We start from the raw sequence: 18108 nt of genomic DNA on the forward strand, positions 1-18108 counted from the left end.
ACTTCAGCAACTTGTGTATTAGGTTCCATTGAACATCAACACTATCCAATCTCTCACCACTTAACAAACACCTTACTTTTCATTATGGTCTTTAAGATGGAAAACCTCACATTTTTCCACATTGTACCAAGTTCTCACCCAGTCATTCAGCTTGTCTATATTCTCCTGAAGCCTCTTTACATCCTCCTCTGTAATCCTAACCCTGGCTAATTTGGGATCATCAGCAAATTTAAAAATATGGCATGTGTTCTCCTCAGCTAAATTGTTGATATAGATTGTGTCGTACTCCACTAATCACAGCCTGCCAATCTGAGAAGGATACATTTATTCCCACTTTTGTTTTCTGTCTGACAACCAATTCTCAATCCATGTCCATACATTATCCCTAACTCCATGTGCTAGCACTCATTGATCAACCTCCCGTGCAGGACCAATTCTGAAAATCCAAATTCACCACATCCATTGGTTCCTCTTTATTTATTCCAATAGTCACATACTCCATGAACTCAAGCAGATTACTGGAATAAAATTTTCCTTCTTAAATTCGTGTTGGCTCTGCTCAATCCTATAATTTTTTTTCAATGTGTTCCATTATTATATATTCATCCTTGATTCCAGTATGCTCCATACCACTGACACTGGGCTAAACAGTCTATAATTCCCTGATTTCTCTCCCTCCATTCTTATATAATGGAGTCACACATTCTATCATATTATGACCACTCTTAGCAAGAGGATCCTTTTATTAGAAAATCATTAATTAAACCTGTTTCATTACACATAATCATATCTAAAAAAGCCTGCTCCTTTCTTCTGCAAACTTTTTGTTATAATATGCCCGGAATACATTTCCACAAGCTTCTCCTTAAAACATCAGTTGGCAATTTAATTTGTCCAAAACAGAGAGTCCACAGAACAACAGATGATGTTTTCAATGGACTTTACAATCCACAAAATTCACAGAAACATATCAAAAAGAGAGGTGCTTGGAATTCCTGTGCCTAATGCCATCAATTTACATTTCCGATCTTTAAATCTGTTGAAAGCCTCATCCCAAATTCTAAAACTTTCTTCTGCCCTGTAACCTCCTTCAAACTCTGTTCTTATTTCCTTATATCTGTTACAGTGGTCTCCACCTGTCTTCCCCACCATTGTTGGCCAGAGGCTTAGAAAAGAGGGAGATGGTAAAACTGGGGGCATGGGAGAAGGTGGTGATGACACAGTCACAGGGAGAGACAAGTGAAATGACAAAGAATACGAGGCAGAGACAGAATGCACATGCAAGAGACATGGAGTGAGAGAGACTTTACAGACTGAGATAAAACTGATGGGTGGTAGATACTGGAGAGTTGGACAGTGAGCAAGAAACACTTTGGGAGGCAAAGTGCAAGGACATAAGGAACCAAGAGAAGGAAGGAACTACGGGAAGGGAAAAGAAAAGCACCTTTCGTATTCTTTTTAAGGACATAAGTACTTTACAGCCATAGAAGTACTTTGGGCTGTAGTTATTTATATAATGCAAGAAGCACAGCAGCTGATATGTATACAGCAATGCAGAAATTGCAAATGTGATAATGACAAAATAATTATTTTTAATAATATTGAGCAAGAGATAAATATTTGCCCTGAACACTGGGCTAACTTTTCTGGAAGGATTGAGGTGGAGGAACATAAACTCTCTACCTGAACCATTTCAGAAAGAGGAGACTGAACTCCAACACAAGGCAGTCCTTGTCACTCTCACTACTGTGAGCAGGATTATTCTTGCTGCTGGAAACCTGGCTCTAAGAACAGCTCACACATGGGTGGCCTCTGCCACACTTAATGCCAAAAATGCACGTAGATCGAGAGAGAGGAAGGCCAGAGAACATGGTGGGTGGAATCCTGAATGTTAATCTCAAAGGCTCCAAGGATAATTGGAGAAGAAATACAAGTAAACTGGAAGGACAGAAAAATCAGCAAGTTTACCTTTGCCACAAAAGTGAGCATCTGCATATGGCATACAGGAAGAATGTAAAAATAGAAAACTGATAAATACAATATGACCAAAGAATAGAACTGGCAAATTATCACGTGATCTAAAGCTAATTCAATATAAGTTTTCTCTGAAAGTGAGAAGCCATTTTAACTGTGGTGAGACTTCACTGAAACTGAAAAAGGACTCAGAAATGAGAGAGAGAGAGAGAGAGAGAGAGAGAGAGAATGAGAGAAACAGAGAATGAGAGAAAGGGAAAGAGTGTAATAACAAAGAATGACCGGGGGAATGGGGACAGGGACAGGAAGGGGCAGGTGGATGGTTCTGCCAAGAGAGAAGGCACAAGGCATGAAGACGCGGGACAGTATGCTGTGAGGGATCTGAGACAAGAGATGGGGGAGTGAGAGGGGTAGGTGAAGAGGGGCAGGACAGGGGGCCAGGAAAACAGGGGTAACAGGAGAGGGGGTGGAAGGGGAGGAGACAGGAGAGGGGGAGACGGGAGGTGGTGGGGAGACGGGAAAGGGGGAGATGAGAGGCAGGGGGAGAGACGGGGGAGAGACGGGGGGAGAGACGGGGGGAGAGACGGGGGGAGAGACGGGGGGAGAGACGGGGGGAGAGACGGGGGGGAGAGACGGGGGGGAGAGACGGGGGGGAGAGACGGGGGGAAGAGACGGGGGGAAGAGACGGGGGAAGAGACGGGGAGAAGAGACGGGGAGAAGAGACGGGGAGAAGAGACGGGGAGAAGAGACGGGGAGAAGAGACGGGGAGAAGAGACGGGGAGAAGAGACGGGGGAGAGAGACGGGGGAGAGAGACGGGGGGAGACGGGAAGAGAGATGGGGGAGACGGGGGAGAGAGACGGGGGAAGAGACGGGGAAGAGACGGGGGGAAGAGACGGGGGGGGAGAGACGGGGGAGAGAGACGGGGGAGAGAGACGGGGGAGAGAGACGGGGAGAGAGACGGGGAGAGAGACGGGGGAGAGAGACGGGGGAGAGAGACGGGGGAGAGACGGGGGAGAGACGGGGGGAGAGACGGGGGAGAGAGACGGGGGAGAGAGACGGGGAGAGGGACGGGGAGAGGGACGGGGAGAGGGACGGGGGAGAGGGACGGGGGAGAGGGACGGGGGAGAGGGACGGGGGAGAGAGACGGGGGAGAGAGACGGGGAGGGAGACGGGGGAGAGAGACGGGGGAGAGATGGGGGGAGAGACGGGGGGAGAGACGGGGGGAAGAGACGGGGGAAGAGACGGGGGGAAGAGACGGGGGAAGAGACGGGGAGAAGAGACGGGGAGAAGAGACGGGGAGAAGAGACGGGGAGAAGAGACGGGGGAGAGACGGGGGAGAGACGGGGGGAGAGACGGGGAGAGACGGGGGGAAGAGACGGGGGGGAGAGACGGGGGGGAGAGACGGGAGAGAGACGGGGGAGAGAGACAGGGGAGAGAGACAGGGGAGAGAGACGGGGAGAGGAGAGAAGGGGAGGTGGGGGAGAGACAAGAGAAGGGGAGGTGGGGGAGAGACAAGAGAGGGGAAACAAGATGCAGGGGCAGGAGGCAGAGCAAGGGAGGGTTAAGAGGATGGTGGGTATGAAATGAGGGGGGTTAGGAAGAAGTGGGTTAGGAAAGGAGGGGATGTTAGGAGGGGGTTCAGAGAAAGGGGGTTGGGGGGTTCGGAGGGGGGGTTTGGAGAGGGGAGCTAGGAGAGGGGTGTTTAGGAGAGGGTGAGATCACAGAAGGGTAGGGGTGAGATCATAGGGGGGTCGGGGTTAGATCACAGGGTGGTCGGGGGTGAGATCACAGGGGGGGTCGGGGGTGAGATCACGGGGGGTCGGGGGTGAGATCACAGGGAGGTCGGAGGTGAGATCACAGGGAGGTCGGAGGTGAGATCACAGGGGGAGAGGGCGAGAGCGTAGTGGAAGCTGGAAACCGATCGGGAGACGGAGCAAATGAAGCAGACAAGAAGTGAGCGGGAGGTGAGGCTCTGCTGGGTGCTCTGGGGAGAGTTTGACTGAGAGAGTCCTGGTGATGGAGTGATGAAGAATCTGGCAAAATTAGCAGAGAGTTAGTTGGAACTGAACTTACCTTTGACGCGTTCCCCTCGGTGCAGAAGGATCTCGCCCTCTCCCTGGGGCTGGTAGGGCTTCACCACGATGAAGGTCCGTCCCGGGACCGCACTGTACAGCTTGCGCTTGGGTCCTCTGTGAGCGGAGGCGGCCGATGGAGTTGGGTTGGGTTCGGCGCTCACGGTGCTTGGGCTGTAAACAAAAACATAGGTGACAGTGGTTCTCCCGGGCCCAGAGCCGCCGGGACCGGGGACAGCCCCTTCCAACATCCTCCACGATCTGCCCGGGGGGATAGCGTCTCACTCAGCTCGGCCGCTCCAGGCCGGGGCGCTCGGACACCGAAGGGGAGCCGAGCGCCGGGTCCACTCTCATCGTTAGTCTGAGGAGTGCTGTGATTGCGCGGGTCGCAGCCGTGGCCGGGGGTGCTCCATCCTCGCCCGGCTGGAGCTGCTCACATGCTAGTGCTGAATCCGAACTCCGGCTCTCCAACTCACTCCCGTCCTGACAGTGATCCGACGCCCCGCCCTCCATTCACACCGCGCTCCCTGGGCAATGCTCGGCCCGCTCCCAGCACACGCCCATTCGCTGGCTCGCTCCGCCCTTGGACTCCTCGATCCCGCCTCGAAGGTCTGACGCCGCCCATCGAGTCCCCGATACCGACCCAAGTCACGTCCACCGCACCCTGGAGCTCCGCCTCTGGTCTCTGATGCCGGCAGTGACTGGGAATCCCGGCCTCAACCTCCTCCCGGATTGGCAGCGATCTAACGCCCCGTCCTCCATTCATACCGAGCCCAGGTCATCCACCTCAAATGCTAATTCTGCTTCTCCCTTCACTGACGCTGCCTGATGTGTTGGGCATTTCCGTCATTTTCTGTTTTCTGTGCAGATGTCCAGAATTCCCCACTGTTTGTTTTCAGCCTTAATGGATCGCCTTAAACCTGACTGGAGAACTGAGAGGAGAACTGACTGGATCAGCCTTAAACCCATCGATTCTTTAATCCCGCTCCAAGGCACCCCCTTTTGTCTGACAACACGTTGATTCTTTCCATTCAACCATAATCTAATCGATTGCGTCCCTCACCCGTAACCAATCGGCAAATGGCTCACGGGGTCTGCCCAAATCCCGATTTTGCCCCGGGCCCTCAACTATCATACACTGGACTCGACAGGAGCCTTGGACTTTTCCGACAGGAGATGAGTTTCTCCTCTCCTTGCTCTTTCTCTGGACTCCTTCCCTCCCTCTCATGCCTCTCTTCTGCAATCGCAACCAAACAAAAATATTCAGATTCAGGACAAGGGATAAAATGGAAAAAAAGTAACATCTGGCCCTGATGGTATAAACCTCTCCAGAGGGGACTTTTATGGTGAGACTCTCATTTAAAGGATCCTAGCAAAGCAATTCTCACTTTAAAAGGACTTGAAAGATACAATGAAAATCATCAAGATACTGCTAAGTATCTCTTTGGAAAGGAATCCCCAGTAAGGAGACACAAGAGATGCTGGAAATCTGAAGCAACACACACAAAATGCTGGAGGAACTCAGCAGGTCAGGCAGCATCTATGGAGGGAAATGATCAGTCAACATACCCAGTAAGGACACTTTTTCATTAAATAAGGATTAAATGCTGAGTGTCTTGAGGTTCTGTGGTGAAATTCCCTATACAAAAGGGGCAGAGGAGAACTGACTGGATCAGTCCTTTGCATATAATATTCAATGTCTCTTAATTTCTTTTAGGAAATGACCCCTCCATTTAGAAAATTGAAAATAATCTGTAACTGTAAGGTCTGACAGCTAATAAAATAACTCACATTAATAGATAAGTACAAGATCCCATATTAAGATGGCTGTCATATAACACACATTACGTCTTTGTGGCTTTTGCTAAAGTATAGCCACAAAACTTACAAAAAAAACTCTCCCATATTTTAAACCCTTTCGTCATGAAGATGCTGAATTCTTAGACCCATTCTATTAGTCTCTGAGACAAGTGATTTATGTGTACATGTATTTTTCTAGATTTTCTAATTAGGGTGTTTAGCTACTGGACTAGCAGAGGAATTCTGGACTGTTGATCCAGAGGCAGAAGTTCCAATCTCACTGTGGCAGCAGGGGAATTTAAGTTCAAGTCATTGCATAAATCTGGAATTTTAACTGACTTGTGGAGTTGAAGACCCTGAGTCTGACTCCTAGATGGCTCACCAATCTGTAACGATGAAACTACTCTTTTGTCATGAAAAACCTATATGGTTCACCAATTTCCTTCAGGGAAGGAAGTCCCCATCCCTCTGTGACATGGCCCACGATGGGTAACTGTTAAATGCCTCTTCAATTAGGAACGGACAAGAAATGTTGACAGGGCCAGCAATGCCCATATCAGAAAAAAAGAAGAAAAAACAGCCTAATTACAGTTTTGGGTCAGCCTGAAATAAAAGCAATGAGGGAAATCCAATGTTATCATGCATTCCCTCCACCCTCCACCTGTAAGTACATTATGGCTTCATGCCTGCATTGTGTGCTAGCTAAACAATGTACTGCAGTAATTGGCCAAGGTTTCTTCCCAAAATTTCACCTCCAATACTTAAAATAACAAAGGCAGCAGGTGCATAGGAACACTTAAATTTGTCCTCAAAATTGCACATGATTCTGATATGGGCAGTTCCTTCGCTGTTGTTCAGAGAAAATCTGGGAAGTTACTACCTAATAGGATTGTAGGAACACCTTCATTACACAGACCACAATGAGTAAAATAAGTTCAAGAAGTTACATTATTAACTTTCTCAAAGACAACATTTGATCGGTAACAAGCACTAGTCATGCCAGGGCTTGCCCACAACCTGGGAATGAATTAAAAAAATGTAGAGTGGATATGATAATATGGTAAACCTTATCCTGTCCTTACCAGGCATACAGCAATTAGGACAGGAAACCCTAAATGATTTCCCCTGAGCCATATATACCATAGACTGGTTAAAAATTACAGCCATGCAACATTCTCTGATGTAAATTGTCACATTTGACGTGCAGCATCATTTGCTGGAGAGTGTTTTGTTGCTTACAAATGAGCAAACAAACACCATCTGGACTGACTACTTTAGTGGAATATGAGGCAGAGATTGCTAAGCACGATCAATATAGAAGCTCAAAAATCAAACTGCTGGTGGAAATGAGCAGGTCAGGCAGCACCTGTAGAGGGAAATGGACAGTCAACATTTCAGGTTGATTCCCTTTATCTGGGCTGAAAGAGTAGAAGGGAGATATACAATATAAAGAGGTGAGAGAAGGGATGGGGCAAGAGCTGGCAAGCAATAGTTGGATCCAGATGAGGAGGAGGATGGGTTCAATTGAGAGAGGAAAGGGTGGAAATAGTGAGAGGGGCTGGGAGGTGACTGGTGCAGTTGAGGAAGGTGGAGCACGGAACCAAATCAGGGTGGGCAGGTGGGAACATTGGGGGAGGGGACCAAATGGGATGAGTGTGTGGGCGATGAGCAGATGGAGTCAATGGGGGAGGGGAAAGAAACTGGGTGATATGTGACTGGAGTGGGGGAGGGGGGGGATTGGGTGAATGTAGGAGGACCAAGGTAGATCAGAAAGGGACAAAGGGGGAGCAGGTTACCTGAACTTGGAGAATTCAAAGTTCATTCCATCAGGTTGTAGACTACCCAGGTGGAATGTGAGATGCTGTTCCTCTAGTTTGTGTTTGACTTCACCCTGACAGTGGAGGAGGCTAAGGTTGGACAGGCTGGTGTGGGATTGGGGAGGGGAATTAAAATGGCTGGCAACCGAGAGGTCCAGATGGCCACAGTGGACAGTGTGCAGATGCTCGGCAAAGCATTGCCTTGTCTCTGCTTGGTCTCACTGATGTAGAGGAGGCCACATCGAGAGCACCGAAGGCATTAGACAAGGTTGGAGTAGGTGCATGTGAATCTCTGCCTTACCTGGAAGGGTTGTTTGGGTCCCTGAATGGTGGTGAGGGAGGAGGTGTAGGGACAGGTGTTACACCTCCTACAGTTGCAGCAGAAAGTGCCTGGGGAAAGGAAGGGATGGCAAACTAGGAGTCACAGAGAGAGAGATGGAGTGGTCCCTGCAGAAAGCAGAAAGGGATGAGGAGGAGAAGATGTGACGTGGTGGGATCATGTTGTATCTGGCGGAAATGTCGAAGAATGATGTGCTGGATGCATAGGCTGGTGAGGTGAAAGGTAAGAATCAAGGAAACTCTTGTCCCCATTCTATCCAGGGGGAGGTGGGGTGAAATCTGGTGCATGAAATGGAGGAGATGTGGGTGAGGACTCTATCAACCTTCCTATGAGATTCCATCATCTGTAGCCTTTTGTTCCTTCCACCTATCACCTCCCAGCCTCTGATGTGATTTCTATCCTTCCCTCTCCCACCTGATTCCGTCTGCCTATCACCCCTCCTCACTGGATCCACCTATCGCTTGCCAGCTCTTGTCCCACTCCTCCCCCTCATCTCTTTAAATTGGATATCTCCCCTCTACTCTTTCAGTCCAGATGAAGGGTCTCGAAATGTTGACTATTTCCCTCTATAGGTGCTCCCTGACCCACTGAATCCTTCCAGCAGTTTGTTTTTTGGTCCAGATTCCAGCATCTTCAGTCTCTTGTGACTCCAATACAGAAGCTCCCTCACCAAGAACAGAAGAAAATAGGAGCATGAGTAGACCATCAGGGTCTTCTAGCCTACCCCATCATTTAATATGGTCATGGCTAATCTATGGTGACTTCAACTCCTCTTCTTTGGTATTTCTCTATAACCTTTTATTCCTTGATCTATCAAATATTTATCCACCATCACTTTGTGTACTTATAATGATCCACCTTCCACCACTTGCTGGGGATGAAAATTCCAGAGATTCACCACCCTCTGTGAGAAAAATTTCTACATATCTCAGTTTTAAGTGACCAGCCCTTATCTTGTGGTTATGTCCCCTTTTTCGAGACTGTCTCACTAATTAAAGTATTCCAACATCTACCCTGTGAAGTTCCCTTAGGATCTTATATGTTCAAATAAGACCACCTCCCATTCTTCTAAACTCTAAGGAATATAGGCCCAAACTATTTAGTCTTTCTTGGTAGGACAACCATCTCATCCCAGGAATTAGCCTGCTGAATTTCTTTAGTACTACCTCCAATGTGACTATATCTTTTTTTAAGGGGACCCAAACTGTACTCACCAACAATTTGTACAATTGTGACAAAACCTCCCTATTTTTAAACTCCAACACTTTTGCAATGAAGGCCAAAATGCCATTTGCTCTCTTCATTGTTTGTTGGACCTGCCTGTTAGCTTTTTCTGATTCATGCACTATAACACCTAGATCCCTCTATACTTCACTCACTGGCATTCTCTTTCCATTTAGATAATAGTCTGCCTTTTGATTTCTCTTACCAAAATGTACTTCCCCATATTAAACTCCATTTGCCAGTATTTTGTCCACTCACTCAATCTATCCATACCCCTCTGCAGAATTACAATATCCTTATCACAACATGCCCTTCTGCCTATTTTGTATCATTGGCAAACTTGGAAACCATACAAACTGTTCCTTCCTCCAGGTCATTAAAGTAAATAGTGAACAGTAGGGGGCCAAGAACTGTGCTACTCCACTAGTCTGAAAAGGATCCATTTACTCTCAGGAAACTTGTATCTAATGCTGGGTTCCCACTGAGACTAAACTCCACATTCTCTTGGCCATTTTGTAGTTCAAGATTAAAGTCCTTCAGATGAAATAAAAGTGACTTAACTTGCACAATGGTTCATTGCATCAAGAAAGAAAACACAACAGCAGTCAATCACATTTGTGCATAACCAACTAATTAATGTATTAACTAAATAAATTTAAATATTTCTTAGACTGGTCAATTATAATGAACAATACCAAATTCAAATTAATGTAAAATAAATGTTAAAGCCTTGTTGTGTTGTGTTATTCGGCTACTTTGTGAACAGAAATATATTCATTGAAGAAATGAAATGGAATGCAATCTAAAGATGTGCTTCCTGTTCACATCTTAACCATACTGTCCAAGATGTTCTCAGTGATGGGTGGTTCTGGGATAATGTGATCCAACCTCCCCTGGAATGTTCCAGAAGGGTTGTTGCATAGTGAGTAATATTATTCCGTGCATCCCTGACTTGGAAATCTGTCAGTGGCACAAACGTGACTCAAATATAAGAACAGAGTGGTAGTCATCATATAAGGGAACCCAAAAGTAAGAATTGGGAAGTAAGAGGAGGAGTTCTTTGTCCTATAATGGACAAAGAAGATGATATATGCAGTGAAGTAGAGAACAATGCTGAAATACTTACTATTCACTTTTGTGAGTTTGCCAAAAGAAAAAAGATGTCTATATCTCAGTATAAGCAAAGTTTGTGGAGATAAAGGATCAGGCAAAGATTGATGAGGAGGAGCTAATAAAAGACTGACTATACTTATAATGTGATGCATGCTAGATTGCTGAGGGATCTGGGAGCAGAGATTGCAAAAGAGCTTGCCATTAGTATTCCAATCCTTGCAAGGTTCAGGGCAACTGCTGGAGGACTGGAAAATTACAAATATGAACAGAGGATATAAGAAATAGGTGCAGGAGTAGGCCATTTGGCCCTTAAAGTTTGTTCAGCTACTTAATAAGAACCTGGCTACTCTTTCTGCCCTATCCCCATGTCCCTTGATTTCTCTAATATCCAGAAATTTATCAATCCCTGTTGTGGTTAATAGTCAATGACTTGGCCTACACAGCCCTTTGGAGCAAGAATTTCAAAGATTTACCACCTACTGAGTGAAGAAATTTCTCAATTTCAATGCTAAATGGCTGTCCCTTACCTTGAGACTATGATCCTCAGCTTTCGACTCCTCAACTAGGGGAAGCATCCTCCCAACATCTATTCTCTTGAGCCTCCAAAGAACTCAACGAGGTCACCTTCCATTCATTTAAATCCTAAAGAACAGAGACCTTACCTACTCAATCTATTTACAGACCCAGGGTTCCATAAACCAGTTTGGTGAAACTTCACTACACTCCCTCTATAGTAAGTCTATCTTGTTTTCGGTAAGGAAACCAAATATAAAAGCATCGTAAATACCTCCATATAATTGTAGAAAAATATCTTAAATTTTCTTTCAAGGGCCAACATACCATTTGCCTTCCAAACTCACAGCCTGCCAATCTGAGAAGGACCCTTTATTCCCACTCTCTGTTTTCTCTATGTTAACCTACTCTCATTCCATACTGGTATATCATACACATTTCCATGTGTTCACCCAACCTCTTGTGTAGGGCTTTATTAAAAGGCTTCTGAAAATCCTTATACACCGCATTCCCCTAATTTGCTCTCCTAGGTACACCTTCAAAGAACACCAATAGATTAGTCAAACATTATTTCCCCTTTTTTAATCCATATGAAGTAAGAACATAAAAACATAAGAAATGGGAGTAGGAAAAGGTTGTTCAGCTCCTCATGGCTGCTCCACCATTCAGTAAGATCATGACTGAAGCAATCTTGGCCTCAACATCACTTCACTGTTCTCTCTCATTATGCTTTGATTTCCTTGTAATTTAAATTTCTATTATTCTCTACCTTAAATATATTCACTGACTCCGTCTCCACAGCCTTATGGGGTAGAGAATTCTAAGGATTCACAATTTCTGAAAGAAGAAATTCATCCTCAAATTCATTTGACAGTATGCCTCATACTTCCAGACAATCCTACTCGGCAAAGCATCTACTCAGCATCTTTTATGTTCCAATAAGATCATCTCTCATTGTTTTATACTCAAATGAATATAGGCCTAAGTTACTCAATTTTTCTTCATATATCAACCCATTCAACCCAGAAATTGACCTAGTAAACCTCTCAATGTTTCACATAAGTACATCCTTCCTTAAATAGAGATGAAAGCTATATAGTACTCTAAAAGCGGCCTCATCAACATCCTGTAAAGTTGATCAAAACTTCCCTACCTTTAGACTCCATAACAGAGTCAGAGCATCAGAGAGTCATATAGCACAAAAAACAGGCCCTTTGGCCCAACAGATCCATGCCAACCAATATGCCCATCTAAGCTCGTCTCATTTGCCAGCATTGGGCCCATAACCCTCTAAACCTTTCCTATCCATGTACCTGTCCAAGTGTCTTTTAAATGTTGTTAATGTACCTGCCTTAACCTTCTCTGGCAGCTCATTCCATATAAGGACCACCTTCTGGGTTAAAAAGTTGCCCCTCAGGTTCCTATTCAAATTCAGGTCTCCCCTCTCAACCTAAACTCATGCCCTCCAGTTCTTGATTCTCCAACCCTGGGTGCATTCACCCTATCTATGCCCCTCATGATTTTATACAGCTCTATAAGATCACCCCTCATTCTCCTACGCTCCAATGAATAAAGTCCTAGCCTGTTCAAACTCTCTCTATAACTCAGTCCCTTGAGTCCTGGCAACATCCTCGTAAATGTTTTCTGCACTCTTTCTAATTTAATGGCATCTTTCCTGTAGCAGGATAACCAAAATTGAACGCAATATTTCAAGTGCGACCTCACCAAGATCTCATACAACTGCAACATTTCATCCTAACTTCTATATTCAATGTCCTAACTGATAAAGGCCAGCATGCCATAAGCACTCTTCACCACCCTGTCTACCTGTGATGCCAACTTCAGGGAACTGTGTACTTGTACTCCTGGGGCCCTCTGTACTACAACACTCCCCAGTGCCCTACCATTCACTGTGAAAGTCCTACCCCTATCTGTCTTCCCAAAATGCAATACTTATCTGTATTAAACTACATTTGCCATTCCTCGGCCAACTTACCCAGGTGATCAAGAACCTGGTATAATTCTTGATGATCATTTTCACTGTCTACGGCACCACCTATTTTAGTGTCATCTGCAAACTTACTAACCATGCCTTGTACATTCTGATCCAAATCATTGATATAGATGACAGATAATAATGGGCCTTGGACTGATCCCTGCGGCACACCACTAGTGATCCCTCCAGTCCAAAAAACAACCTTCCAGCATCACCCTCTGCTTCCTATCCTATCTAATTGGCTGGCTCTCCCTGGATCCTGTGTGATCTAACTTTCCATAGCAGCCTACCATTCGGAAGCTTATCAAAGGCCTTACTGTCCATACAGACTATGTCTACTGCCCTGCCCACATTGACTTTCTTGGTTACTTCTTCGAAGAACTCAATCAAATTCATAAGACATGATCTCACATGCACAAAGCCATGCTGACTATCCCTAATCAACCTGTCTTTCCAAATGCATTTTTACCTTATCCCTCAGAACTCAGAACCGCCCCACCCCACCAGTAACTTACCTACCACATATGTTTGGCTTACCGGTCTATAGTTCCCAGCTTTTTCTTGCAGCCCTTCTTAAGTAAAGGCACAACAAGAGTCCTCTGGCACCCCAACTGTGGCTAACATGATGCATATATCTCAGCCAGGGCTCCAATAATTTCTCCTCTAGCCTCCCACAATGTTCTTGGAAAAACCTGATCAGGTCCCAGAGATATATCTACTTTCATACGTTTTAAGATGTCTAGCACCTTCTCTGCTATAATGCAAACTATCCCCATCAACTATCTTAAGTTCTTTCAATAAATCTTTGCAATAAAGGCCAACATTCCATTAGCTTTCCTAAATATTTGCTATTTTTGCATGGTAACTTTTGGTGTTTCATATATTATGCCATCCACCCCCACACACACCCTCCCAGATTTCTGTGTGCTGCAACATCTTGTAATCTTACTCCATTAAAAAAAACTGTTTTATTTTCTTCCTCCCGAACTAGATAATATCACATCCATATTTCCCATCTGCTAACTGCCCACTCAGTTTATCTGTATTATTCTGTGGGCTCGTTGTGTCATCCTCACAACTTGTTAGTTACCCTGATTTTGTATCATCAACAAGTTTGGCTGCAGTTCACTCAGTCCCTTTATCTAAGTCATCAATGTATGTTATACATAGTTGAGGCCTAAGTATAGATCCCTGTGGCACTCCACTAATTACTGATTACCAATCCAAAAATGACTGATTTATCCCAAATCTTTGCTTTCTGTTAAATAGCCACACCCCTATCCATGCCAATATATTACTTCCAACTCTGTGCACTCTTACTGTATGCAGAAACCTTTTATATGGCATCTTTTCTGAAAATTCAAATGCACTACTGTTTTACAATAGAAAATGCAATACCCTTTTATCCACTGCTTGTAAAGTCTTTAAAGAACTCTAGCAAATTTGTCAAATAAAAATTCCCTTTCATAAAACCCATTCAATCATATTATTTTCTATGTGCATTGATATCACATCCATTATTATAGAATACAGCATATTCCTTCCTACCAATGTCTGGCAAGGAAGTATCTATCCTTAAATATTGGAATAATTCTCCAATTTGCAGGAAGCATTCCAGAATCTGTAGAATTTTGGAAATTAGTAAGTAGTTCCGTTGTCACCTCTTTCAAAATTCTGGGTTGTAGATCATTGGGTCATTGAGATTTATCTGTTTTCAGGCTCATTAGCTTCTCCTCAAGCACTTTTTTACTAATTACTTCCTCATTTGCCCTGAACCCTTGCATTTACAATATTCTGGGAGATATTTTGTGAAGACAGAAATCAAATACTTGATCAACTCTTCTGCCTTTTCCTTGTTCCTCATTACATATTCTTCTGTCCCTGTCTCTAAGGGACATATACATGCTTTCAATAATCTTTTCCTTTTTACATACCTGTAGAACTCTTACAGTTTGCTTTTATATTTGTTGCCAGTTTATTTTCATATTCTACTTTCCCTTTATTTATTAATTTCTTGATTACCCTTTGCTGAATTCTAAAACTTTCCCAAACCTCAGGCCTATTGCTTTTTCTGACAAATTTATAAGCCTTTTCATTAGATGTGAACATATGAATTTGGAGCAGGCCTAGGCCATGGCCCTCAAGCCTGCTCTGCTGCAGGATCTACACTCCAGAACTAGCTGTGCCTCAAACCTAGCTCTTCCAGTGCAGCAACAACCCTGGCATTTCTGACAATATGGAAAATTGACCACATAGTCCTAAATACAAAAAGGACAAATCCAATCTAGCTAATAATTGCTTAGTTGCTCTGTAAGTCTTTAACAAACAAAGCAGTCCATGCAAGACTTAGACATTATTTAGGCAAGGGCAGTAAGTGCCAGGTAATAACCATTTCCGACAAGAGAGAACCTACTACCTATCCTTAACATTCAATGGTATTATTATTGTCACATCCCATACCACCAATATCCTGGAGGATATTTGTATCCTCCATTGTGTTTGATTTTTCTGCCATTTTTTCCCCAATTATAACTTCCTCCATTTCTGACTATAAGGGACTTATATTTGTCTCCACTAAGCTTTTTATCCTTGCTTATTTATAAAAGATTTTTATGTGCCCTCAAACACTCCATCATTTCCGTACTAATCAATCTTTTTGTCCTCCTTTGCTGACTTCTCAACTGCCCCCGGTCAGCTGTACAAGATGGTTAATTATGCCTTTCTCATTACACAACATCCAGTATAGAATATGGAGAGGTTTGCAGAGCCATGGGTCAAATGCAGGCAGATGGTACTAGCTAGCTGGGCAACACAGTTGGCATGGATGAGTTGGGCTTAAGGACTTGTTTCTGTGCTGTATGATTCTATGACTCTATGACCCATTGGTTCTGCCTGCTCCTGCCCCACCAACCCTATCCCTTCATACCTTGACTCTATCCTGCCTCGTCTTGTCCCATCCCTTTCCATCTATATATGGGACACCTCTCATGCTCTCCACCATCTTCTTAACTTCCAATTCTCTGGTCCCAACCAGTTCATCTTTACTATGGACATCCAGTCTCCATATACCCCCATCACCCAACAGGGAGGTCTTCAAGCCCTCTGCCTCTTTCTGGAACAAAACACAACCAGTTCCCGTCTGTTAACACTCATATCCACCTGGCAAAACTTGTTCCTACCCTGAATAGCTTCTCTTTCAATTCCTCTCAATTTCTATAATTCAAAGGTATAGCCTTGGGCACTTACATGCACTTTAGTTAGCCACGTGGAACAGTGCTTGTTCTATCCCTCCCTAACTCTTTCCCTGCTATGTCGATGACTGCATCGGTACTGCTTCCTGAACTTGAGTGGAGCTCGTCAATTTTATCACCTTTGCCACCAATTTCGACCTGTCCTCAATTCACTGGGACCATCTCTAATACTTCTCTTCCTTTTCTGGATCTCTCTGTCTTGCCCTCAGGGGACAAACTAACCATCAAAATCTACTATAAGCCCGTGGACTCACACAGCTACCTTGACTATACACTGTATCCTGTAGCGGCACCATCCTTTTTTCTCAGTTTCTCCATCTCTGCCGCATCTGTTCTCAAGATGAGTCTTTCTGTTCTAGGACCTCTGAAAGTCCTCTGCAGTTGATGGAGCCCTCACACAAATTACCTCCATTTCTCACATATCTGCTCTCACCCTGCCTCTCCCCAGACAGGACAGAGATAGAACTTCTTGCTGCCCAACTTTCACCCCTCTAGCCTCTGCATCCAGCATTTCATCTTTCACCATTTCTGACCAGCTCCAATGGGATCCTACCACCAGTCAGAACTTACTCTATCCCCTTCTTTCCTTTTTGTGCAGTTCTCTTTGGGACTCCATGGTCCACTCATCCCTCCCCATCCACCCCTGCCCACGCTGAGCACTTTCCATGGCAACCATGTGAAACATTTGACCTTTCATCTTTTCTCTCTCCACCATCCAGGGATCTAAACAGTTCTTCCAGAAGAGGCAGACATTAACATGTACTCCTCCAACCTGGTTTATTACATTCGGTGCTTGCAATGTGGCCTCTTTTACATTGGCGAGACCTAGCGTAGACTAGGTGACCATTTTGCAGAGCACCTGCGCTCTGCCCAGAACAGCCTCCAGTTACGCGTCATTTCAACTCTCCTTCCCACTCTGACCTGTCTGTTCTCAGCTTCCTCACTGCCAGAGTGAGGCCAAATACAAACCAGAAGAACAACATCTCATATTACTCGGGTAGCCTACAACCCAATGGGATGAACATCAAATTTTCCAGTTTCAGGTAATCCACACCCTCTGTGCTCCTTTCCCACTCCCGCTAGTCCACCCTAGTTTTCTCTCCCTTTGTTCACCCTTTCCTTCCCTTTTCCCCATCTTTATTGCAAAGGCTCATGTTCCTCCTCAACCTGGTTCCTTCTGTCCATCACCCACATATTAATCCACCTGTGTTTCTTCTCCCTTGGTTCCTCCCCCCTCCCCCGAACTTGGTTCCATCTTCCATCATCCCTCCGTTTTCCAGTTCCACTTCTACGTACCAGCCTTTGTCTCACTTCTCCCTTTCATTTATAATATACTGGCTGTCTTCTCTCTCCACTCTTAGTCCTGGTGCAGAGTCTCGACTCGAAAAGCCAACCATCCTTTTGCCTTCGCGGTTGCTGCTTGGCCCACTGAGTTCTTCTAGCAGTTTACTTTTTGCTCCAGATTGCAGTCTCTTGTGTCTCAAAAATTATTACTCTGTCAGTTTTCTTAATCATTTGCTGTATCTGCATACTGGTCTTTTGCGAGTTATTCACAAGGAAACCAAAATCCCGCTGCACTTCTGAGCTCTGCAATCTCTCACTGTTTAGATAATTGGCAGAGTTTTCCTATTTTTCATGCCAAAATGGACAATATCACATTTTCCAACATTATACTGCATTTGCCAGATCTGTGCCTGTTCACTTAATCTCCCAATATCCCTCTTTAACCTCCTAATGCCCTTGACTTCCTATCTCTCTTTGAATATCAGCAAATTTAGCAACCAACCCTTTGGTGCCTTGATCCAAGTGATTTATATAAACTATTTGGGTAACACTTGTTTCCACCAACTTGCTTGCAGGAAACTCCACACTATGTCATCATGATATAGTCACAATAAAATTAGGGGCACATCACCCCAGTTTTCTTCAATATTTGGAAACTCTGCTGACACTGGGAGACCTCACTCTGATTATCTTCAGAACTAACGAAAGGTTGCTCAAACACCT

General features: G+C 44.8%; 1 protein-coding gene across 5 annotated transcripts in view; it reads right to left on the minus strand.

The window, feature by feature from the left end:
• shank3a (SH3 and multiple ankyrin repeat domains 3a) overlaps nt 1-18108 on the minus strand; it is an 813035-nt gene that overhangs the window by 305648 nt on the left and 489279 nt on the right. For all 5 annotated transcript variants that reach the window (XM_052034272.1, XM_052034268.1, XM_052034267.1 and 2 more), the window contains one exon: nt 4049-4221. In XM_052034272.1, coding sequence (XP_051890232.1) covers nt 4049-4221 — 173 coding nt within the window. The remainder of the gene's footprint in view (nt 1-4048; nt 4222-18108) is intronic.

This window comes from Pristis pectinata, chromosome 19 (genome assembly GCF_009764475.1).
Source record: "Pristis pectinata isolate sPriPec2 chromosome 19, sPriPec2.1.pri, whole genome shotgun sequence".
NCBI lineage: Eukaryota > Metazoa > Chordata > Chondrichthyes > Rhinopristiformes > Pristidae > Pristis > Pristis pectinata.